Source organism: Cavia porcellus, unplaced genomic scaffold (assembly GCF_034190915.1).
Source record: "Cavia porcellus strain 051 isolate PalLab524CR breed Dunkin Hartley unplaced genomic scaffold, mCavPor4.1 scaffold_19, whole genome shotgun sequence".
Classification (NCBI taxonomy): Eukaryota; Metazoa; Chordata; class Mammalia; order Rodentia; family Caviidae; genus Cavia; species Cavia porcellus.
In genome coordinates, this window is record NW_026947502.1 from 30,381,416 (window position 1) to 30,405,923 (window position 24,508).

Consider the following 24,508-nt stretch of genomic DNA (forward strand, 5'->3'; position numbering starts at 1 on the left):
AGTGCTGCAACTGCCAGCAAGGGAGCTTCTGGTGGAAAGGAGGAACCACGGACCTCACACACCTGACCTCCCGCCATACCGTCAGGCCACTACCTCAACCCAAAGATAACAAATAGACTTTGATCTGAGTTGTCCTGTTGGGTCTTTTTTGTCTTTTCTTTCCTCCTCTTCCTCTTCTGCCTCCTCTTCTTCTTTCTCTCCCTCCTCCCCCTCCCTCCTCCTCATTTTTTTTCTTTCTTTCTTTCTCTCTTTCTTTCTTTCTTTTTTTTTTAAATGAGACAGCATCTCACTATGTAGCCCAACAGGTGTGGCACAAGCCTGTAATCCCAGCACTCAGGTGGCAAGGGCAGGAGGACCACTATGAATTCTAGGCCAGCCTGGGCTATACAGTGAGTCCAGGTCCAGCCAGAAATACATATGGAGATCCTGTCTAAAAAATAAAAATGTGCATGCAAAGGCAAAGGAGCCAGTGAACCCAAAACAATTTTGTAAAATGCTAATAATATAGAAAGAATTACAGTTCATGACTTTAAAACTGTGAGGGGCAGTCAGAGGGACTGACGTACAGATCAACAGCACAACACCAAGAACTCATCCTGGCAAGGAAACTGCTTTTAAACATCTGATGGATAGTTGTGTGTGTGTGTGTGTGTGTGTTTTTAAATAAGTACGCTCCATGACTTATGCAAAATTAACACAAAACAGATCTTAGAGTTAAAATATAGGACTGGGGATTTCACTCAGTGGTTGTAGCACCTGTCTGGTGAGTGGGGTCCTGAGTTTTGATTTCTAGTATGAAATCAAAACATAAAACTCAAACTTTTAGAAGAAAACAGGTGAAAACCTTCAGAACCTCAGGCTAAATAAAGAATTCTTAGATGTGACACCAAAAACAATCCATAAAGAAAAAAATCAATAATTGGACTTCATCAAAATTAAAAACTTTAAATTTGAAAACCAGGTATCTGACAAAGGACTTGTGTCTTAGGTATATAAGGGATTCTCAAGACAACAAAAGCGAGGCTCATAACATGCACCTATAGTCCCAGCAATTCAGGAAGATGGGCAAGATTGTTTGAGCTTGGGAGTTCAAGACCATCCTGGAGTGCTATAAGACCCTCCACCTCTTATACACACACACACACACACACACACACACACACACACACACACAGAACACCAAAGTGTGGTGGCACACACTTGTAATTCCAGAACTCTGGGGACTGAGGCAGGAAGATCACAAATTTGAGGCTAGGCTTGATGAGAATGTCTCAAAATGAAAAAGACTGGTTGGGCTGGTTTTAGCCCAACGGTTCCTCACGCACTCCTATTGTCCCAGTACTAGGAAGGAGGGGAGGAGGATCACTGTGAGTCTGAGGCCAGCCTGGGCTGCAGAGTGAGCTCAAGGTCACTCTGAACTATGTAATGAGACTCTGTCTCAAAACAAACAAAAAAGGGCTGGGGTTGGAGCTCAGTGAAAAGACTCTGACTTCAATCCCCAGCACCACAAAAGAGGGGAAAAGAAATAAAGATATCATTGTGGTTTTTGTGTTTTGTTTTTGAGACAGGGTCTCACTATGTAGCCCAGGCTGGCCTCAACTCATGGTGATTCTCCTGCCTCAGCCTCCCGAGTGCTAGGATTACAGGTTATCATTGTGTCTTTAAATTCATTCTCCAAATGTTCTTTGCTAGTCAATAGAAAACTTTTTTTTTCTTTCTAAAATAGTGTCCCACTATGTTTCCCAGGCCAGTTGTGAACTTCTAGGCTCAGTGATCCTACTGTCTCAGCCTCCCAAGTAGCTGAGACTACAGATGTGAATCACTGTACCCAACTCACACAAAGTTTTTAGCAGGGATACCAGGAATCAAACTCAGAACCCACACTTGCCCCACTGAGCTAAATCCCTGGCCCATGAATCTTTACATTTTATTGTTTTATTTTGGCACTACTGGGAATGGTACCAAGAACCATCTCATTGAGCTACATCCTCGGCCTTTAAATTTTTTCTACCTCAACCTGCCAGAACCCTAGGATTTCAGGCGTGTGTTACCACAGTGGCTTACAAGCTTTATGTCCGAGCATCCTTCAATCTCCCGAATCATTGTTTCGGGAGTTTTTAAAATATAAATTCTTGGGACTTTCTACACAGATTTTCATTATGTCAGCCGCAAAGTAGAGGTTTCACTTCTTCCTTTCCAGTCTGTACACCAGACTGCAGTTCCTTGCCTTCCATAATTGAACTGACATTGAACGGTAGTGGTGACAGTGACTTCCTTTCCTTGTCCTGAAGCATCTAGCCCCTCGCCATTATGATGTTATCAAGTTGAAAAAAATCCTCTAACTGGCTTTTTTACAATTACGGATGAAAGTGAATTTTGTCTCTTTTGTTTTGGAGACAGGGCCTTGCTATTTATAGTTCACCTGGCCTTGAACCCACTAGTATGTAGCCCAGGCTGGCCATGAAGCTTGTAGCTGTGGGTCACCGTACCTGGCTATCATTTTTCTTTTTAAATCAACGGATCATCTGATTTTCTTTCTTTGTTTTGAGACAGAGTCTCACTATGTAGCCCAGGCTAGCCTCCAATTCACAGCAATCCTCCCCTGTTTTTTTTTTTAGTTTTTCTGAAATTCTGAAAAGAATTGACACATTTCACCCTACAATTTTTTTCAGACTTTTTGGGCCCTGAGGATTGAGTTGCTACCAATGACCTAACACCTTGTCCCAGTCCGCTCCGCTCCAGGGAATATAACTGAAACCCTGGTGGCCAAAACAAACAACAAATGTAAAACTGGGTGTGGTGGAACACTTGTAATTCCAGCATTCAGGAAGCTGAGGCAGGAGGATAACCTTGAGTTTGAGGCCAGCCTAAAAACAAACAACAAATGTAAATATTAACCTTTTTTTTTTTCCAAACAGAGTCTCATACTATAGCCCAGACTGGACTCAAACTCAAGGAACTCTTCCTGCCTCAGCCTAAATCTTGTGCATGCTTAGATTGGTACATATGGCCTGGTTAGAAATGTGAACTCTAGGAATTACAATGGCCATCAGTATAGCTGAATCCCAGAGAAGAGTAATTTAAGGCTCCTGTTGATTTTTTTGAGGTGGGGATCTCATTTTGTAGTCCATGTTGGCCTTGAACTCATGGACATCTTCCTGTCTCAGCCTCCTGAGTGCTGGGATTACAGGCATGTGCCGGCACACCCAGCTCCTGTTGCTTTCAACATGCAATTGATCACATTTATCCCACTCCACAGACCTACCTTCCTCCCTTTTTTTTAAAGCAAACCATTGCTGGGTATGGTGGCACACATCTGTAATCCAAGCACACAAGGGGCTGAGGCAGGATTGCCATGAGTTTGCAGCCAGCTTGGGCTACACAGTGAGTTCAAGGCCAGCCCAAACTGCATGACACTGTCTCAAAAAAACAAAAAACGAGTAACAAAAACCCAAGGTGTTGTGTTCCCACTGGACTTTTCCCAAAACACTTAAGAGAACCGCTTTGCTGCAGATGATCAATCTGGAGACCAGAGACGGCTGTTTGTAGAACCACAGGGACCAGCCTCCACCTCCCCTCACAGGGCACCTCCATACTACCTTGGCATGTTAAGTCAGCCCAACATCCTCCTGGAGAAAAGGAAGGAAGCTACAACCCAGGGGGCCTCTTGGGTCTCCTCGACCTCAGCTAAAGGCTGGGCATGAGCAGCACCAATCAGTAGCTCGTGGGTGGGTGCTGGGAGACACAGGCCCAGCCCACTGCTGTAGCTCCTTGGTACAGCAAATGCCTCAAGCTTCGGCACACAATTGGTTGGCAAAATTGGTCTAATATGATCCCAGAAATGTCACAATTCCTGGGAATATATTTTTTCCCTGGTGACAATGCTGAATTTGTAAAAGACCTTATTTCCTTATGACAAGCTTGAGCTCCCTCATAGTCATACCAGAACCTTCTTCGATATATATTTTGTAGTGTTGGAGACTCAAACCTAGAGCCTGGCTTATGCTTGGCAAAAGCTCTGCTGCTGAATTAACCCTCAGCACAGTACCTCAGAATTTAAGTGTCAGGACCAGTGGGGTTTTTTCGCTTCAAAACAGTAAGTTGGAATCCTGTTTCTAGCCAACAGAAGCCTGCCTAATTCGCAAGTGAGGCAGATGGCCCAGGAAAAGTAATCATTTAACTGGCTTGGAAGCGCTTGATGGGGGTGGGGTGGCTGGTGCCGGCTGCCTATCCCTAGTCCTCCACTCCACCCCTGCCCTCAGCTTGCTATCACTCCCCACCCCTTCTTCCCCCTGGAAGAATACAGGCAGCCAAAGGCAGCTCACGCAGTCCTTGGTATACATCATACATTTATTAGTGAATATCCCTCTGAAATCAGCAACAATATTAAAAAAAATAATGATTGCACTACTTGGTCAAGCAGAACTAGCAACTTTCATTTTAAAAAAAGTACAAATCTGTTAAAAATTTCAATCAGTATACACATATATATAATACAACATACTAGTTATGTTAAATGCTACAAACCAATGTGAATCCAATGGAATGGAAAAAACCACACATTTAAGCTTTAAGAACCATTTTTTTCTCTATATATTAGCATTTTCTCAAATACATACATGGGAAAAATGAGGTAACTGTAAAATGTGCAAGGAACAGGGCCCCCACAATTACATATATTTATATATATATATGTAATTATACATATATAAAAACTTTCTAACACAGAACACAGGCGCTGGGCCCAGCCGGGGCTGGGGGAAGGTGCCCACTGTCATGCCTAGGCCAGAAGTTGGTAAATAAAAGAGTAAACAATGACAAGCCCCCACCACAGGAAATCATTGGTAACATGGCATCTATAGCAAGGTCAGCAAATCACAAACATCCTAAATAATTGTCTCATAAATCTTTTTTTTTTAAATGATGATTTTTTAAAATGTTGTTTTCCCCCCAGTAGCTGCTTGCTGGAATTGCTGCAGACGACACACAATCCGTGAACCTGTTTCCGCCTGCCCCAGGAACTGTAAGGGTTTCTGAAAACCTTTTGTTGGGGTGGGGAAGGGAGGGGGGTAGGAGTGGTTCTCTGTAAAACACGTGGGTTTTTCAACACTGCTATAAATATAGAAACGTCACCTGGAATTATATACAGTTAAGACTTTGGGTTCTCCATGGGGGTGGGACCAGGCTGAGGGGTCCCATGGCAGGCTGGGGCGGGAGGCAGGGGCCAGGGCCGCTGCGGGGAGAACGAGGGTGGTTGGAGCATCCCTGAGGCAGCAGGCGCCGAGGGCTGCCTGCTAGGATGTGCCGGCCCCACACGCGGTTCGTTCATTCAGGGCAGCAACCCCAGCTGGGGGCAGGGAAGGAATGGGATCAGGGAAGGAGGGTGGGGAGCTCAGCCAGACCCTAAGGGGTCCCCCCTCCAGACCTTGAAGGACAAGGATCAGGCTGGGAGGAACCTCCAGGATTGATGGTCCTCACACTCCCTAGTCCCTGTCCTCCGGGGATTCCTTGGAGGAGACTAACCCAGGCAGGTGGGAGGCAGACCTGGGCTGGAGAGGGAGAAATGCCCTGAAAAGCGGACGGTCCCAGTAGGCTCTAGGGACGTGTGCAGTACAGTGCATGGCAGTTATCAGCTGAGCACAGAATCCCCCAACCCTGCCCTCCGACCGCTGGCTGCCCAGCCCAGCCCAGCCCCAGCCGCACACACGCATGCAGGCCAGGTGGCCCTACTTGACCCTTCTCTGCCCCCTGGGCGTTCAGTCCTGGTTGATCCCTGTACCCCCCACTAAATCGAAGGAAAAAAACTGTCATAAATATCCACACCCCCCCAATCCTACACGCAATTTTGGGCCAAATGAATAAACAAAAGCTGCTGCTCCTCACATTCATGCAAAATGACAGAGGGGAGAAGAGCGGACATGGGTCTGACCCTGTCACTGGTGAAGGGGCAGCCACCAGAACACAGGGTCTCGCTCTGCCAACACGGCCTGGACCCCTTCAGCATACACTGCCCCAGCCTGGGGCCAGTGTCCACTTGCTCAAGAGGCCCCGCCAGGACACCCTACAGTCTCAGGCGGGGGCTGGCAGCCTGACGCTTCTGAGGTCAAGCACTCAGCCCTGGGGCTTAGGAAATGGCCTCATGCCACTGTCTGTCCACACACCTGGAAGTTTCACCTGGGCAGACAGAGGGCACACTAATTCAGTGCAAAAGCCCAGCTGACCCAGGGTGGCAAACCCTTATCCATCATGGGGCCAAGGACTGCTACCAGCCACCATGGGGAACAATCCTCTGGCTCCCAGTGCCAAGCAGGAAAACAAAGAACCCATGGGCAAACAGGAGGGAGGCTGAGTTGGGGACACCCAGGCAGCTCCGCGGTGGCAGACAGGCAGGCAGATGAGGAAAGGAGTCTTTGGAGCTTGGCAAATGCAGGGGCTTATTGCAGGGGCTTCTCGCAGGGCTGACCCTGGCTCCAGCTCTGGAGATGCAGGTGGGAACTGAGCCTGGGCCGTTCCCTCCCTGGGTCCCTCAAGTTTCCAGAGCTTCGGGCAGGGTTCTCCTGGGCAGCTGTGGGGCTTCACTCAGCCTCTCTGGGCACCTCAGAAGCATCAGCCCGGCAAATGGGACACGTCCGGTTGGCCTAAGGGGAGGAGCCAGAAGTCAGGCTTTCCTCTCATGAACCCTCATCTCACCCGGTTCTTTCTGTTCATCTGCCTGGTGGAGACCTGGCTCCATGGAGCCAGAACTTCTGGATGGCAACAGTGACCAGGAGGAAACCTTCCAGGGCCACTCTACCCGCTCCCATGGGAGGACATTGTGGAGCCAGCCTGGACTGCCTTACCTTCAACCACTTGTCGACACACTTGGCGTGGAACTCGTGGTTACAGGGGAGGACTCGGAGCAGCTGCCGTGCCTCGAAATCACTGAAGCAGACCACACACCTGGAGAGGGTAGGAGAGTATCACCCCACACGCACAGCTGAGGGAGGCCCCAGTCCAGGTGAAGCTCCCCGAGGGGACCTCCTAATAGCCCTGTAGTTTGGGGGCAGCAGACGAGGGCGAGACACTCACAGTGTCTGCTCCGACTGATGGCTGTCCGCATTAAAACGGTAAGACGGGAGCTGCTCGATGTCTGCTTTGGTGAGGCCTCGAGGCTTGGCGTCTCCCAGCCGCTCAGCCAGGTTCAGGAGGGCCTGGAGATGGACACAATGGAAGGTCAACAGCACGCAGGCTGCAGTCTCCCAGACCCGCCTCCCAGCAAGGGATGCCACGGCACCTCATAATTCTCCATCTCCACGTCATCCACATCCAGATCCAGGCTGATGGTGGGCCCCATCGCTGTTGGTGACATTGGCAGCATGGAGCTAGAGAGGACAGGTACAGGGGTCCAGGGTCAAGGGCAGTTAGAGGCAGGGGTGTGGAACAGCTCCCCTAACTCCTCCACAAAAAATAAAATCCAGAGCACTGCAGTTTACACTAGGAACCCTAGTGTTTGCCCCAGGACTGGTAGGAGGGGTCAGGAACCCAACTTGTATGTGTGAGTGTCTGGCTTAGTGGGAGTCCCAGGTGGCCTTAAAAACCCCTGGGGTCCCACAGCCTCTGGGACTGTATTTATGTCTGACCACTGGGAGACCCAGGGAGAACAGGCTGTCTCTGCTCTGAGGCAGACGTGCTAGTACTTACAGGAAGTAGGGCAGGAAGCTGGGGTAATAAGGTGGTGGCGGTGGTGGCGGGGGTGGTGGGGGCAGTGGCTGCTGCAGGCGGTATCTCTGGGTGCTCAGTCTTCGCGGCATCATGTGGGAATACGGCTGTGACAGGAGGCCGGGTGCGGGTCAGCCGGAGGGCCTGCCTCCTATTACCCCAGAACTTGGGCAGGAGGCGGGGGAGGCACTCACCACACCAAATGACAGCTCCTGGTGCAGCGGATCATGGGGCAGGTAGTGCAGAGGCACTGAGGGGGACAAAGCTGGGCCAGGGCCAGAGGTGGAATAACTGAAGCCACCCAAGGGGTGCTGCTCCCCACGCAGGTCCACATCATTATCGAGCCGCTGCAGGGGCTGGACAGGACAAGGTTGACAGCCGTAGTCAGTAACAAGGGAAATCCCTACCTTTCTCCACTAGTATTAGACCCATGCCCCAGACCTACCATGCGTGGGTGCTGGGTCTGCAGAGAGACGAACTGCCCAAGAGGTGCCATGTGGGCAGGCTGCGGTGGGGGCGCCGGGGGTGGAGGGTGCAAGATGTAGTGGTCACTGGAGATGAGGTGGGGGTAGGTCTGGTAGGGCACGGGGAGCTGCTGCATGGTGCACGCCTGGATCAGCTGCTGAGAGAGGAGCGTTGGAGAATATTCTGGGCTCTGGGCTGGGCCTGTGCTTGTGACAAGGACTGGGGGCCGTAGGTCTGGCCGTATGTCCACACAAACTCAGTAGCCGCAGCAGTTCTGGAGGTCCCTTCTCTGCCCCAGGCCACCTAGGTAGCACACTGTTCTCAAAGCCCATTGGTCCTACTCCAAAGAGCACATGCTAATGTATAAGGCAGGCACTAGGGTACAGGAGGTACCTGAACCCTGAAATGTTCCGTCCCTGTGGGAGAAGATATATGTGTGTTTCTGGGAAGGCTGTGGCCTAGGGCTCAGACACACTGACAGCCTGGGTGAGCTCTGCTTACTCAATTCTGGGGTGCCCAGTTCTTGGGGCTTGCACTGGGTCCAGCATAGGAGAAAGCACCTACTCACCGGGGGTGGGAGGCAGCACAGTGGGTAGTGCTGCCCACTGAACATCACGGAGCATGCTGGGAGCTGCTGGGCGCTGCAGCCGGGGATGTGTTGGCCTGTAGGCAAGGGGAAGCCTTGGGTGGTCACTGTTGTGACTGTGTAAGACAGAGGGACAGGTCCCTGGTGCACCTGTGAATAGAGAACAGGGGAGGTAGCCTGGCGACCTGTATCACCCTAAGGAGAAACTGTCCTGGCAGGCTCTGCACCCTGTTCTGTCCCTTTCTCCAGCTGGGGACCTACCTAGGTGTAGACCAGATTGCTCCTGGCAAAGACAACCCAGGGGAAAATTCTTTTAGGAATCCAGGAGTGGTGTCCAGCTCTGCTAGTTATTCACTGTGTGGCCTGGGGGAAATTCTTCCCCTTCCCTGGGCCTCAGTTTACCTACTTGTAAAACAGGGCCAATAATGCTACCCTTGAATGCATAAGTTAAGCAAGGTGGAATCATGTCTTTGGGGCCTTTGCTCCTCAGGTCGCCTTATCAGAGGCTGGGGACAGCAGGGAGTGGGGAGGTGTTCTGCATACCTGCTCGTGGAGGTCAACCATGAACGGGCTCTGCTGGGTGGCCGGGTGCAGCATTCGGGGGCTCCCGCCGGCAGGAGCCGAGGCTCGGTGCTCCTCTACGGGGAGGTGTGGAGGTCGGGGCAGCGGCTGCTGGGAGGGTAAGTGCTCATCCTGGGCAGGTGGGCTGGCCAGGGGGCCCTGGTGGCCGGGGCTGTACCACAGAGAGGAGGCCCTGGTAGGACTGATGGGGCCATTCACTCACAGAGCCTGGAGGGAAGCCAGGGTGCCACCCCACTGAGTGAGAAGACAGCCCAGGCCCAAGGCTGGGAGACTTGTTCCTACCTTCCCCAGAGCTGGCCTGGAGCACTTCTGGGTCCTGCAGAGAACTGACGTTGACCCACAGGGGCAGAGGGTGGCCACCTAGTCACTGCCAGAGCCCATGGTCGCATCAGGGGGGCAGGGAGGTGGAGGGGCTGGGCCGGGGCTCACAACCCTAGGAGATAAGAAGAAGAAACTGAGGCACAGAGAAGTTCAGTCACTTGCCCCCTTAGGAGCTGTCTCCTGCAGTGAGACTACAAAAGCCAACAGCATTCTTCTGAAGTCTGGGCTCTGTGTACTCTGGAACGGGCCATCCTCTGGGCTCTGGGGTGCAGTGCTGACAGACAAGGGGCAGACAACCTGTAAGGAACCCAGACCTCAGTTTTGTGCCCTGTGAAATGGGATCATTTCCCCTCAGCGTAGAGATGCAACAAGTTTAAAGGCCTGGCCAGCACGTTTCTGGGCCAGCTGCTGCAGGGTCTCTTGCCTTGGGATGACAGAGAGAGTAAGGACCTTCTGTCTCAGGCCAAGGGCTACAAGTTGACCTCTAGGAAGCTATAAGATCATGCTTGGGGGTCAGGGACCCCAGCCTCCTCCCTTCCATCTGGGCTGACTCAGGAGAAATTCCAAAGAGGCTTAGGACACAGTTCTCCTCCCACTACTACTAGAGGTCTGACCTGGTTCCTGGCCCTTGAGGGGTTTTCAATTCAAGGCTAAGCAGCCTTCTTCCTTTTCTCAGCCACTACCACAGTGTATCTCCAAGTGTGACGTTCATCTACTCTTCAATGAAAGTACATACAGCCAGCCCATTTTACAGGGGAGAAGAACTGAGGTTCCGCAAGAGGAAGGGACTGGCCCTTGGGCGCACACTAAGTGTAAAACCTAGGAGATAAACCAATTACAAGCCTGTTCTTGCATCCTGCTGCTGCCAGGGGGCCAGCCTTCCCCCTCCCCCCAGGCTTCCTAGGAGGTGATACAGGGAGCTGGCCCACCAGCAGTAGCTTGCTGGGTCTAGAATGTAGCCAGGTCCTTGCTCTAGGGGCCCCAACACAGCCCTCAGTGTGGAAGGTGGGGCCTGCTGAGAGGAAAAAAAAAAGGGAAGCAAGAACCTCAGACAGGAAGTTGAATAGGAACAGGTGGGGCCAGAGTCTCCTCTCTTGGGTCAGGGCAGAGCTCCAGGTGGGGGAAACTGAACTGGGAGCTCGGCTCAATACCAGATTGCCTTAATTCCAGAAGCTGGGCTGAGATCATGGCAGGGAAAGCTCTGGAACCTGTCGGGCCCTCACTGCAAAGTTGAGTACATCAAACAGGGACAGCTTTTTTGTTGTTCCTGCTATGGGAGCCCCCCTTCACCAGGAACAAATCTATGCATCCTCCATACTCAGCTTGAAACACTGTTGCCTCCCTGTCACACAGCCAGGGAGCCAGTGTGACCCTCAGCACAAGTTACTCCTTCTGTGCTGAGCTCTCAACCCTGGCCCCTGGTTCTCAAAACCAGCCTTCCACAAGATTGGCCGTGCTTTACAGGTCAGCACCTAGCCAAGGCCACAGAGCTGGGGAATGAATGTGCTAGAATTCACACTTTTTCTGCTGGCTCAAGGACTCTAAGCACCTTGGTATAGGTGGTGAGTAGGGGTCAGTGACCACCTTTTGCCTAGCATGGGGAAGGCCCAGTGGGATATGTGTCCAGGGCCACAAGGCTTAGCAGGAATGACATCAGTGCCAATGATTACAAACTGGGAGATTACAACAAACCCTGGGCTGTTGTGAGGAAGAAAAACGTGGAAAAAATAACTGAAACAACAGACTCCTCCTAGCCCACTCTCCACCTTCTAAGTTGGAATCTTTGGAGAGTTGGGGAACAAGAGCACCTTGATTTTTTTTGTCATCAAATTCTCCAGCAGTTTCTGGGCACAGCTGGTTTACAGTTCTGCCAGTGAGGAACAGTAACAGTAAGAGCTATGCTATTTCCAGTGTGCCTCATAACAACCTTAGCGGTCAGGACCTCCAGGTTCAGAGGAGAGCCGGAGCTGCATGCATGCTGGGACACAACCTCGTGTGACCATTAAGCACCTGTAATCAGTCACCCAGTTTGTTAGTGGTGCCCACTGACCCCAACTGCTGCTCCTTTTCTCCTAGGCAGCCTTCTGAGGCTGGGTAGTGCCAACACTCAAGAGGACAGATCCTATGGAGACCCAGGCCTGTGGAAATCTGGCCAGGCATCCACTTGGAAGGAAAACTGGATAGAGCTGAGAAATCAGGCCAGCAGAGAGAAGTGCCTCCAGTTGTTGCCACTGGTGCCAAAAGAGATATAACAACCCTCACGGTTCCATACTGTCACCCCCAACATCTGACTAGAATTGTGAATGAATACTGGGCAAATGGCTTCCTTTTTCTGAGCCTCAGCTTCCTTATCTGTAAAATGGGAACAATCCAGTAACTATCTTCTGGGGCACTGTCAAGAAATGCTTCCACGGCAACAGCAGAAGCAATCTGTAAAGTTTAAAACTTTGCTGGGTGTGAATGATCATAATTAGAATATAAAACATGCAGATCTCCATTCTCAATCCCCACTGTCGATGGTAGTGTCCCAGTTGGAAAGAAGGCTCTCGGTTCTTTAAAGTACTATCAGGAGTCCAGCATGGTGGTGCATGCCTATAATCCCAGCACTTGGGAGGCTAAGGCAGAAGGATCGCTGCAAGTTCGAAACCAGTCTGGGCTACAAAGTGAGTTCAAGGCCAGTTAGAACTTCACAGGGAGACCTTGTCTCAAAAAGACAAAGAAAGAAGGAAAGAGTCAGTCCTATCGGGGACAAATAAAGAAAGAAAGTCCGATGGGGGCAAAAAAAGTCCTATTAGACAAAATTGTAAAGAGGGAAACATATCCACTTTCACAGTCAACCAAACCGAGGCTCAGATGAGAAGAAATTCACCCTATACCACAAAGCCAGAGAGGAACAGAATTAGTCTTGGGCAGCTCCCTAGGCCCTGACTCTCCCAAACTCTCTCAATGGCAGCTGCAGCCTAAGGAAAACCCACTTTATTCCAACTCTATTCCCAGCCATAAGGGAGGGCGGGAGAACATTCTCTTTCATGCACCTGTGAGTAGCTCTGCTAGAGACTTGAAGCTGAATTGGAGCTACCAACTTGCTCAAGGTCAAACACCAAACTGCTCAGTCGGCCTTTCCACACTTCTCTGGCTGTGCCATACAAAGAGGTTTGTTGTGAATTGGTCTCGAGAGTCCCATCTTCAAGTCCAAGCTTGCCTGGAGGCAGGCACCTCACTTTGCAGCAAATCCCTACGTCTACCCACACCCCTGCCAGCCAACTTCCTGAGTCCAGAGCCCCAAACAGCCACTCTGATCCTAACTGGGGAGCCCTGCCCTGTCATTTGGGACCCAGCTCGGTTTGTGGGAAGCACTTCCTTTAGCAGATAAGCAAAATCAGACCCTTGAAGCACAAGTACATTCAGGCAGGTAAAGAAACTCTCTCTTCTCCCTAGGCCCTCCCTGGCGTGGTGCCTGGAGGCGGTAGAGGGCGGGACCACCACACTGCAGAGCAAGGAGCCCTCAGCTAGCTCTGTCTCACCTTGACCTTGGTCAAGGAAATTCCTACACTTCTAGAAGCCTCAGTTGCTACAACTGTAAAATGGGGACGAAAACCGCTCCTTCATAGACAACACCCGAAATCCACAAGAAACGAGAAGCAAGAAACCAAGTGGTCGCATTAGAGGAGTCGGTAACCAGTGTCCCTGAAAGGCAGGCTCCTCCCCAAAGCAGGCCAGAAACAGGTTGTGGGGCTCCAAGAAGCTTCCACAGCTATCTTTCCATGGGAATGGGACCAGGGAGCTGCGATTTGGACTGCTGTCCCCAGAAGGGCCTCTTCCATCCCCCTCCTACTCCTTTGCGCCGCGCTCCGAGGGGCACTGGGGGCGGAGGCCAAACTGCAGCGCCGGGACCAGAGCGCTGTGACTTTAAGAGCTGAGGATCCTGGACCATGTGCTCGGCGTGAGACAAAAGCAACAACAAAGGAAGTGGCGGCCACAGGGGGAGGGGGCGGCTCCTTCCTCTCAACCGCAGCGCTCAGCCTCAGGAGAGGGGAGACCCGGCTGAGCTTTGAGGGTGCTCGAGGGGGGGGGGTCCCAGATCCCAGGGGCCTCCAGTCCAGACCGCCCTAGATTAACCCCTGAGGACCCAAGTGGATCACGGGCCCCCATTCCCAAGGGGGGAGATTGGAGTTTCAGGGGTGCGGGAATCGAGAGTTTTAGGCCCTGGCCCCGACTCACCTTCGGCCGCCCGGCCACACGTTGATTCCTTTGTTCAAGATCTAGGACGGCTAAACTGGGTAGGGGGGCGGGGGAGCCTGCCTGGACCCTTTAAGAGTCCCCGCCCGGCGGAACAATGTGCTCCTCTCCCCACCCCTAGGTCCGGGGGCAGTCCGGCTCCTTCCGGGGCCCTCTCCCTTTGTTGTCCGCCCGACGACGGCGTCTGCCTCGCGAGGCCCACGCGCGGTCCGTCTCCTTCGGCCCAGGCCTTAGGGTAGCGCGAGGCAGCGCAGGACGCAGCTGGTTTGCGCGGCTGCCAGAGGCTGGCCCTTTAAGAACTGTCCGTGGCGGCGGCGGAATGTAACAAACCCCACATTTGATTCACAACATTGGAAGCGCCGGGGTCGCGCGCCGGGCGGGAGGGGGGCTCGCGGGGGCGCGCCGGGAGGCTCGGGCAAACAGTAGCCAGCGGAAAGCCCGCGGCAGCCCCGCCCCACACCAAGAGCTCCGCCCCGCAGCCTCACCGAGAACCAATCACTCACTGCTACTGGACACGTGACCAACGTGCCGCCATCTTGAGAGACAGATTTTTTTTTTTTAAATAAGCTTCCTATCCGCCCACACTTCTGCACTTAAAGTAACAGCAGACACAGTAAAAGGCAAGGGGCGGGGTCATAGGACCTGATATAATGATGAAGGAAATACTCCAAGGCAGACAAACTGGTGGGCTGCAACTCGAACCTGCTATACAAACTTGCTAACTTCTTGCGCCCTCAGTAACTCAGTTTCCCTGCGGGAGAAATGGGTCCCTCCCGGAGAGCCGCAGTCCAAACTTACTGTGTCATGGTCCCCTCCTTGGGGCAGGGTACCTCCAGGGCCACTGAAATGCACTGGATCTGACCTTCGACAGAGCACGGGTAAGGGGAACCTCTAAAACCGGCCTGAGGGCTTAGGCTGGCCCAAAGATCTCTGAGCCAGAAACCTTTCCGGCGATGACGTCACCCCAAGAGCTGCTGCACTGCGATGACATCATGGTTCAGCCTCCCCACATCTTGTTTATACTACGCGGCACCTTTAAAAACCTTGGACCGCCAGGATTGCCTGTAAAACCAATGACCAGCGACTCATGCAAACGAGCTAACGTATATCGTGCAGGAGGATTGGTCCTGCGAGCTCTGACGTCACAGACATAGTTAACCGCCCCGCCCCCAGCGTGGTCAGGGGAAAGGGGCGGGGAGCAGGGTGTAGTTTAAAGCTAAACTACAGAGGCACGGGAGGTTTGTGTGTCCGCGAGGAGCTCCCCATCCAAGGAAATTGGGGAACTAAGCCCAAAGAAGTTTCTCTACTTTAGTTTTCCACGCCTCCTGGTAGCTGGGAGACTACTGTGAGACAGATTAAAACAGGCAGCAGGGCTGGGATGCAGTTCAGTGGTAGAGGCCTGTATGAAGTCCTAGTTTCATCCCCAGCATGCATGCATGCATGTACATGTGGCCATACCATATTACAGATGGGGAGAACTGAGAATCAAGAAAACATTCACTCCAGCAGGGGATGTAGCTCAGTGGAAAGCAGGCCCTGGGTTCAAATCTCAGCATCACAAAAAACCGAAAGCCTTCCCATCCTAGGTCATCACATAGCTACAAAGTGTGGCAGAGGAAAAATCTGAATCCAAGTCAAGATCCAACTTCATTTTCCTCTGCCTAGTTGCCTCCCCAGGCAGAAAACTGGGTATTATATTCAATCAATTATATAAACACAAAACCAGTAACTAACTCAATCTTAAAGCTGGAGACATCTACCATTAAGAGGCCCTGTAGCTGTACTGCCATGGGGCTTACTTCCTAGACAACCCTAAACAGGGTGCCAGTGCAAATTGGTTTTATCTGCATTTTGGGGTGGGGACTTTCTATGTCAGATATATATATATATATATTTTTTTTTTTTTTTTTTTTGTCTTTTTGTCTTTTTGAGACAAGGTTTCACTATGCAGTTCAGGCTGGCCTTGAGCTCACTTTGTAGCCCAGGCTGGTCTCAAACTCGAAATAATCCTCCTGCCTCAGTCTCCCGCTGGGATTACAGGCATGAGCCACCATGCCTGCCTTATGTCAGATATATTTTATAATCCCAAATTTAAAAAATTAAAATCAGGATAGTGAACAAGATGTAACAGTATTATCAATTTTTTAATCGGATACATACCACCTCTACATAAAATATTTCTGAAAAGATACACAGGAAACAGATTAACAGTTGTCCTCAGGGAAAACTGGGTCAGAACAGACTATTTACTTGATATGATACTGTAGTTGCTCTTTTTAAAAAATTCTATAAAGTACGATCTACTGAAAAGGTTAGCAAAAAGTACTACATGAGTTGTTTTAAGTCTCTTAAGCCAGACAAACTTCTATTTCCTTAGAGTCAGAACTCTGCCTTCAGGAAAGATATTCAATGGAAAGGATCCAAAAGGCAGTCTGGGGAACAGCCATGCTTGCTGCAAAGCAGTGAGACCAACCACAATCAGTATTACCGTGGATGTGCAGTCAGAAACCCAGCAAGCTGTTCACAATCTTTAAACCACACAAGGTCAAGTTTATGATGCACTGTCACAGGTGCTACCTGGGATGCCAGATGTTGTATCCACCAACGGTTAAAATGACATGTGCATGAGATTTAAGTAGTGCTGAACACAGTGATTCATATTCTCTCCATATGAAGCATCCAACCCAGGGCAATGTGCATGATAAGTAGGTACTCTACCACTGGACTACATCCCTAGCCCACTTAGTAATGGTGTCTTCAATTGATTCCTTATTATCAACTCTTTACCACCTATGTCTGTCTTCACCCTTTATTTTTCCCACCACATAAAAGCAGTTAAAAAAAAATTCCCCCAATCAAAGGTGCCTACTTCTATAGGGGTAGAGTCTGCAGTGGCTCCCTAATGCCACCTGCATATAAAACAACCTTCAGGGTATATTTAACAAGTTCTCTTTCCCAAACGTTTCCATCTTGCTTCTCCACAGTCCCTCTCCCATGCCATGGAGTGCTTCCTCCGCCTTCCCTGCCTGCCACTTTTCTGCCTCTGTTCAGGCTGGACCACCTGTCTGGGTTCTCTTTTCTTTTCTTTTCTTTGTTCTTTTTTGAGATGGGGTCTCACTATGCAGTTCAGGCTGGCCTTGAGCTCACTTTGTAGCCCAGGCCACAAAGTCTCGGACTGGCAACGATCCTCCCATCTCAGCCTCCAGAGTGCTGGGATTACAGGCGTGAGCCACCACCCCCGGCTTGGGTTCTCTTTTCTTTCCTACCAGTTCATTCCTCTTGTCTGCCTTTTGAGGCTTTGCTCCCAGCTCATCTCTTTCAGGAAGCTGTGATGTTTCCACTTTGCACTAAACTCCATCTCAGCATGCAGGGTTACATTCACCCCAACATCACACCATTTAATTTGCACATAAACCTGTCACCATACTGCATGTCTCAATACTCTTCCTCCTGGTTGAGAAGATTCAGCCCTGTTAAGCACACTAACATCCTGCTTTGCTGGAAGTTCTATATCATAGGAGTAAGGATTATTTTATAGGTGTGGATTTGAGGTTCACCAAGGTGAAATGATTTAGCGAAGGCCACAGAAGATACCTCATCTACAATTCACTCTCAAAAAGTGACCCTACATCAATAGGCCCAGCATTCAGGAGGCTGAGGCAAGAGAAGCCCTGTGAATTCAAGTCTGGGCTACAGAAGCAAGTTTAAGGCCTGTCTGGGTTATATACCAAGACCCTATCCTAACCCTCCCAACTCCCACAAAAAAGTGACCCTACAGCCACCAAGCCTCTGGCTAAGTATTTTCTCTGTTTAATAAGTCCTCAACATCCTGTATTCATCTCTGACAATCCTGCTCAAGCTTTGGGGGATAGCTCAAAGACTGCCCCTTCTGAGCCTGCTCTAATGTGTTGGCTTGCTCTTGATTTCCTTGACCCACTAGAAAGAGCATCACATTGCATCATGACAATAAAGGCTGTCTATGTGTGGCAGTACACCAGGCTACAGGATGGGCTCAAATACCCTGTCCAAGGTCTGGTTTATAGTCCTCCACAGGTACTTAAGGAAGGGGCTCTGTAGCTAATCCTACTTGGCCAGGAAATTCCTACCCTGTCTTCTCTTCTCCATGATCCCCTCTGTTACTTCCCACAAACCTGGACCTGGCTCCAGAAAGTCCTAATAAATCCCCAGAGTTCCTCAGGGGAGATCCCAAGGGAACAAGTCACTATCACATCTGCCTTTACCCTGAAAAACCTTCCTAGACATATTCGAAAACAGCCTGCAGCCAGCAGGAAGGGGCACATTTGACTGCATTTCTTGACTTTTCAGTATAAGTCAGAGCACGATGTGATGGTGCATGCCTGTTATTCTAGCATTTGGGAGGCTGAGGCAGAGGCCAGCCTGAGCAACACAGGCAGATCCTGTCTCAAAAAGAAAAAAACAAAATCAAAATCCTCTGCTTTGACCTGCACATCTCCTGTGTGCTGCTCATCGCACCCTGCCCCCTTGAAGTCAGATATTGTTTATAGTCATCTGACAGAAAGGAAAGTAACTCAGAGATGGAAAGTCACTTTTCTCACCACAGAACTCAGAGAAATGTGGCCCAGTGGGCTCAGGAAACCACAGGTTGGGGGTGGCCTGCCTCAGCCTTCCATCTGCTATAGGTTCCGTGGAAAGATGCAGGTCCTACCTACGGTATCCTGCCAGGTCTGGTGAGTCCAACCCTGATCATCTTCTCACAATGGCTAGATGTGTCTTCCCTGTTCTCCAGATGAGGAAACTGAGTCGAGAGGTAGTATGCCTGATTGCAGTGTCACAAAAGGTCCACAGAAAATTAGGGTCGCTCCAGATCACACCAAGGAGACAAAAGCCAGAGAGACACTCAAATCCTGTTCCTTCTAAATCAAGGCACTTGATGCTACTACATTCCAGCTCCCCCCTTCAAAGCCTCAGCAGATGGGACAGGCTTAGGCAGGCTAAGACAGGAAGAGGAGGGTGTGGTCATCATTTCCTGCTGGGGCCCTGCTCAGTCAGGGTTCCTACCTACCCAAAAATCTGGACAGCAGGCTGCCTCCCTCAGGGTCAGAAAGTACTTAACCCTCCTTTCCATGGCCTCCTAAGCCTCCCTCTAAAGCAGGGCACAGTAACCTTCATAGGATGGAGTCAGCAGGAAGTAACAGACTGAGGTATCACCTCAGGACACACTTTATGGCTGGCAAGGCCAGCTCAAGACTGGACTTCCCAGATACCAGGGCCTCACACACCTGGTAGGGTTCACAAACCCCTGGCCTAGTTATCACTGTTGAGAGCTGAACTGAATGCATCTGAACCCCTTACAAAAGCTTTGACTCTTGTAAAAATTGACTACACAGATAGATGGGCCGGGAGGCAGGGATGCCAGAGGTGTTGGGATCTGGGGCTCACATGTACAACACCTTGGCTTCAGCTTTGAGACCCTAGGTAATTTATTTGCTTCTCACCACTCTTTGTCTCTTGTCTGTAAAATCGGGACAGTAACAACTCTAATGACAGATGGCGTTTACTAAACACCTAAGATACACTCAGCACTGTCGCTCATCTCCCACGTGTTACTAAGGGGATAAGACATCACTAATGGTTATGTGCAGAGCCTGTTCTGCCCCTTGAGCTGTGTGACCTTGACAAGTCACAAATCTCTGTGAAGATGTTTGTCCAAGTGTAAAATGGGGATGGAAGTACATCCTTCAGAGGGATGATAAGGGCTGTCAAGTGTGTGCATCTCGGGTGTTAACTGTCTAGCTTTCTGGCCCCGATCTGCATTCGGATGTGTGAGCTTTATGTGGCGCAATGAGGCTCTTGATTCATCCCCATTCCTAAAACTTCCACCTCGAGGGCCTTGAGGGTCTGCAGGAGGATCAGGAACCATCATCCTACTGTCTAGATTTAAGACTTAGTGGCTGCTGAAGTGCAGAGCTGGGCAGACCGAGGAAGAAGGGGGACGCGGGGTGGGGGGATAAGACTTCAACTGAATTCTCCATTTTCCCTCCATCTTAAGTGTCCCCTCTCCTCTCCTCTTTGGTCTCCAGCTACACCTTGACTCCAGCTTAGCGGCCCTTAGTTGTGTGACCCTCGAAAGACCTAGCCCCTCCCGGGACCATAAGGCTTTCGCGCTTCCCCAACACAGTGAGGACTGCGCCAGAGTGCAGTACTCTGTTACCCGGACCTTCAACGCTCCAGGGCAGAGCCCAGGCTGTTCTGGCTCCCCAGTAGCCGGCACGGGGAGTGTAGGTAAAACGTCTGAGAACGACATAAAGAGTCCAAAGGACTGCATAGCCCCTGCGGCTCTCGGTCCGGAGCGACTGGGTCCCAACTGAAGGTGGACCTCCGGGGCTACGATCGAGGCATGCGCGGGCGCAAGGCTCGCTGGGACATGTAGTTCCCCAGACATCCGAACTGGGGGCCTTTGGACTTAGCGGACAGGCGGGAGAGTGGCGCAGCCCGGGCTCCTGAGCCTGAACAGCGGGCTGGGGCCGGACAGGCGCACGCAGAGGCCTCTCTGGAAGCCCCTGCGGCGCTCTGCCGGCCACAGGCCATCCCCTACCGCTGCGTCTCGGCTGGACCAGCGCCTGGGGCGCTCGGCGCAGGGTTACGGCCCGGCGTTACCTGGAGCCGCGGCGGGGCTCCACCCCCACCGGCGGCGGCGCGTCGCTCCCGCTGCAGCCCGGTGTCCCGGTCGGGCTGCGGCCCGGACGCCGCTAGCGGCGGGTCCCCCTCCGGGCCCGCGCAGTGGAATCGTCCGCGGACCTCACCACCCTGGCGCGCGCTCGCGCGAGGGGGTGGCCCAAACCGGCCGCGCAGCTTGTGCCCTCTTACCCCGGCTCCCGCGCGAATGGAACTGCCTGGGCTGCACCATGCGCGCGGGTCCAGGGGGTGGCAGGTGGAGGGCGTGTGTCACCCGGCCACGCCCACTCGGCGTTAGGCTAAGGGCAGGCGCCCAGGGCCTAACGTGACAGCTACCACCTACTTCTTCACTTGCCAGTGACCTTGGATGAGGACTAATTCCGTTTCCTTGCAGTGAAATAGGCTAAATAGTACAATTCGTTGCCCATGCACCGAATCTTCGCTTCCCGGAGAATTTGTGCTGTTTCTCCAGCCTCGTTAAAAGGAAAGATACACAAAGAACAGGCTGTGTACATCTGGATTCCCTCAGTTTCGACTGGGAGACTCCGGTGATAACTGGAGACATCCGGAGGGATAGCTGTTATTTGCGCACATGCTCTATAGGTCCATGGGCAGAGCCGGCCTACACCAGAGCTTGGTGGACATCGGTTCCAGCCAAGCATGGCCAGTCCCAGAGGGCCTCAAGCCAGTGAGCACTACAACTCCCAGTGTACTGTGCTTGATCGTGTCGTGCTGTGCCTGTCGGTAGTTGTAGTCCCTGCAGATCTTGCTTCTCAGGGACTATCCCAAGAGCCTCCCTTTCTTACTCCAATACTTGACTCCACTTCAGAGAGCTAATTAGGTAGTGGTAACTTAGTTGTAAAAGCTGCCAGTTGTTGATAGAACAGTTATCTGGAGAGAACACTTTAAAGGGAAAGGTGTTCAGGAGGCCCCTTCTAGATACCTTCACTGTGAATCTGACACAAGTGAAGGCTGTTTCTGGTTGGTAAAGCAACTCTATCCTATCTTCCAAACTGCAGCAGCTAGTGATAACTGGAAAGTTGGGAAATTCATTCATGCCAAAGATCATCCTTAGCCCAGGCTCTCCAGGTTGCCTCTGAGGCCTACTCTGGGATGGAGACTAGGGAGTATTTCCATATTTTGGGAGATGTACCTGCTGAGGAAAGGAAAGAGAGAGGGAAGGAGAGGAGAGGAGGGAGACAGAGAAGGAGAGAGACACCCAATTTTACAGCTAAATAGGGAGAAGCTATCAACTTGATCATTTTTGAGCTCATAGTGTGCACATAGCAAAGACAGACAATTTAAAACAAATTTAAAACACATGGCAATGAATGAAGTCTATCTAAATTGTTCTCATATGCACATAGCTCTAGTTCTATAGTTTGCCCTGTACTAAGTGCTTTCATGTATGATCTGATGAAGCACCATAACAAATCTGAGTTGGAGTCTGCTGTTACACCATGATGCAGAAGAGAGCATCAAGGTACAGCAAGATGACATTTCCTGCCCCAAGACCCTAGCTAAGTTGTATGGTAGATGTTAGGACTCTGGTCATCTTGGACTCTTAACTCACCTCTCTGCCTAATGCTCCCTGAAACTGACCCTGGACCTGACCTTGTTACTCAGACCTGGCTAAGACCTTGTTACTCAGAACAGAGCCCAATCAGCTTCCCAAGTTGCCCTGTGACAGTTAGACAGGTGCTCCTTGAGATGGGTAGGGCATGTTCTGGCCACATTTGGCTCACTCAGAGGCTGTCCAAAGGTCTAGGCAGGCCAGGGAACATCTTGTGACAGCCACACCAGCATCTCACAGCTGTGGCCCCAGCCACAGAGCAAGGAGGGAGTGCAGGGGCATGGGTCCTGGTCTGCTCTGTCTGCAGCTGGGCAGACAAGACAGGCTGTGTCATTTGGTTTAAGGCAGAGATAGAGCCCAGAGCTTTGGGAGGTGTGTTGGTCACTTTTTTCTCATTGTTGAGTCAAAATACCACACACCCAAAGTTAAAGAAGGAAAAGTTTATTTAGCTCACAGTTTGTGGAGGTTTCAGTCTATAATCAGCTGGCTCCAAGGTAGAGTGGCACATAGCAGAGGCAACAGTTCATGGCGGCAGAAAATAGCACAAGCAACAAGAGGAAAAAGGGAGGAGCACAAAGAGGACTCTTTCTGTCTCTTTATATTGTAAGTAAGCTACACTTCCTTGACTGTAGCACTCACATCTATAATCTCAGCATTGGACTTCAAGCAGAATTCTAGAAGCCTGCTTCCATGACTGCATGAAGCTTTGAAAGCACATCTAGACATAAACCATGACAGGTTGTGTGCCTGTCTCTCCTCCTACCAGTCAAGTCACCATCCATAGTCAGTGCCTATTTCTTTCAGACAGGAATCTGAAAGCTGTGGCAGGACAGGGGCAAGAATGGTTGGTTGCATGCCTGTGTGTTACCATCCTGGTTCTGCCACCTACTCACAGTCTGGTTTTGGGTAATGACTTTATGTATCAGCCTTCTGTTTTTTCATCTGTAGTAGGAGATTAGAGCATCCTGGGAGTTGGCGAAAGAATTAAATAATGTTTGTAATAATAATACAAATATTTGGTTTCTGTTTGTTTGCTTTGAGATAGGGTCTCACTGTGTAGTTTAGGCTGGTCTTGAACTCAGGAAGGTTCTCCTGCCTAGCCAGGATTACAGGCCTGCACTACCATGCCTTGCTACAAATATCTGTAATAACCAACAAGAGCCACCTGCACCATGCACACCCTCAGGCACACTGCACACTGCAACACAAAGTAACATCTGTTGAAATATTAACTCTATGGAGGGCACCATGTTCAGCATTTTAAATCCATACTCCATATCATCTCACTGCAGCCTTCCGAGGAGGTAGTATATGTTACCCATGATTTACGGTGAGGAAACAAGCTGGGAGAGGTCATGTAATTTGTCCTAACTGTGGACCCAGCAGTCTGACTCTGACCCTGGTCTTTCAACTGCCATGCTCTAACAGTCACGTCAAGTGCTGGGTAGCTTTTGCAGGATCCTGTCATTAGAAGTGCCTCTTGGGAAACACATCTTGGGTATAAAAACACTATTGCTTCAAAGTTCCCAGAGCTTGGCTGTAGTCATGTTTTTATTTATTTTTTGGTTTTTTGAGACATGGTCTTGCTGTGTAGAACAAGCTGGCCTCTAACTTGAGGCAATCCTTCTGCTTCAGCCTTCCAAAAGCTGGGATTACAGGTGTGTGCCACCATACCTGGTAACATGTTTTGAAATGGATAGGCGTTTGATGGGTGGATCCCATTTCCTTTTTTTTTGTTTTGCTTTGTTTTGCCTACTGGAAGCTCAGAACCTAATTTAGAGCCTCTTTCTTTATTTCTTTTCTTTTGGTTGGTTTTTTTTTTTTTTTTTGAGACAGGGTCTTGCTATGCATTTCAGACTGACCTTGAACTCACCATGTAGCCAAGGCTGCCCTCAAACTCACCACAATCTTCCTGCCTCAGCCTCCTGAGCGCTGGGATTTCCTAAACACTGAGATTACAGGCACATACCACCACACACAGCTGGTGCCCACTTCTTTATTCAGAACTTCAATATTTTGTGGACTCAAGCTTACATTCTTTTTGTTCTTCTCATGTTTGCCCCTTGTTAGTTGTATTTGTCCTGTGAAGTTTGTAATAGCAAGATTTGTAAATGTTATGGGCTGGGGATTTAGCTCAGCGGCATAAGTGCCTGCCTTGCAAGCAGGCAGTCGTGAGTTTGATCCCTGGTACCGATAAAAAGGAAAAAGACTAAAAAAAAAAAAAAAAGATTTGTAAATCTTGATAATGTATTAAATTGGAATTGGGGCATGAATGGCCCTGTTAAAAGATCTGGGTACTGTAACTACCTCAGATGTATTCAGTGAGTGAGGATAAGATGCGGCACCTATTTTAGGAGGAGCTGAGACAGAGGGCATGTGCACTAACA

General features: G+C 50.5%; 1 protein-coding gene across 10 annotated transcripts; it reads right to left on the reverse strand.

Annotated features, from left to right (window-relative positions):
- Positions 1–4,332: 4,332 nt before the first annotated feature.
- On the reverse strand, positions 4,333–21,091 carry Rnf44 (ring finger protein 44). 10 transcript variants are annotated; one of them, XM_005005172.4, is made up of 11 exons: positions 20,892–21,091; positions 9,614–9,764; positions 9,293–9,512; positions 8,732–8,899; positions 8,144–8,320; positions 7,893–8,054; positions 7,681–7,805; positions 7,274–7,361; positions 7,069–7,190; positions 6,840–6,939; positions 4,333–6,638 (listed from the first exon to the last, which is right to left on the reverse strand). In XM_005005172.4, exons 2-11 carry the CDS (start codon positions 9,718–9,720, stop codon positions 6,576–6,578), a joined length of 1,332 nt encoding a protein of 443 aa, XP_005005229.1. In that variant the 5' UTR covers positions 9,721–9,764; positions 20,892–21,091; the 3' UTR covers positions 4,333–6,575. The 10 variants fall into 10 exon arrangements, with proteins under 10 accessions (XP_005005229.1, XP_063086888.1, XP_063086891.1 ...); XM_063230818.1 differs by lacking the exon at positions 20,892–21,091 and adding an exon at positions 20,531–20,758; XM_063230821.1 differs by lacking the exon at positions 20,892–21,091 and adding an exon at positions 20,531–20,757 and having other exon boundaries at positions 9,293–9,482.
- Between the last annotated feature and the right edge of the window lie 3,417 nt (positions 21,092–24,508).

What these genes read in the sequence shown, in the direction of transcription:
- Rnf44 (XM_005005172.4), bottom strand. Translation starts at nt 9,720, where the DNA reads ATGCGACCATGGGCTCTGGCAGTGACTAGGTGGCCACCCTCTGCCCCT. An exon ending in CCAGGCCAGCTCTGGGGAAG is followed by an intron (nt 9,513 to 9,613) that starts GTAGGAACAAGT and finishes TGGCCCCATCAG; the next exon opens with TCCTACCAGGGCCTCCTCTC. An exon ending in TGGTTGACCTCCACGAGCAG is followed by an intron (nt 8,900 to 9,292) that starts GTATGCAGAACA and finishes CTCTATTCACAG; the next exon opens with GTGCACCAGGGACCTGTCCC.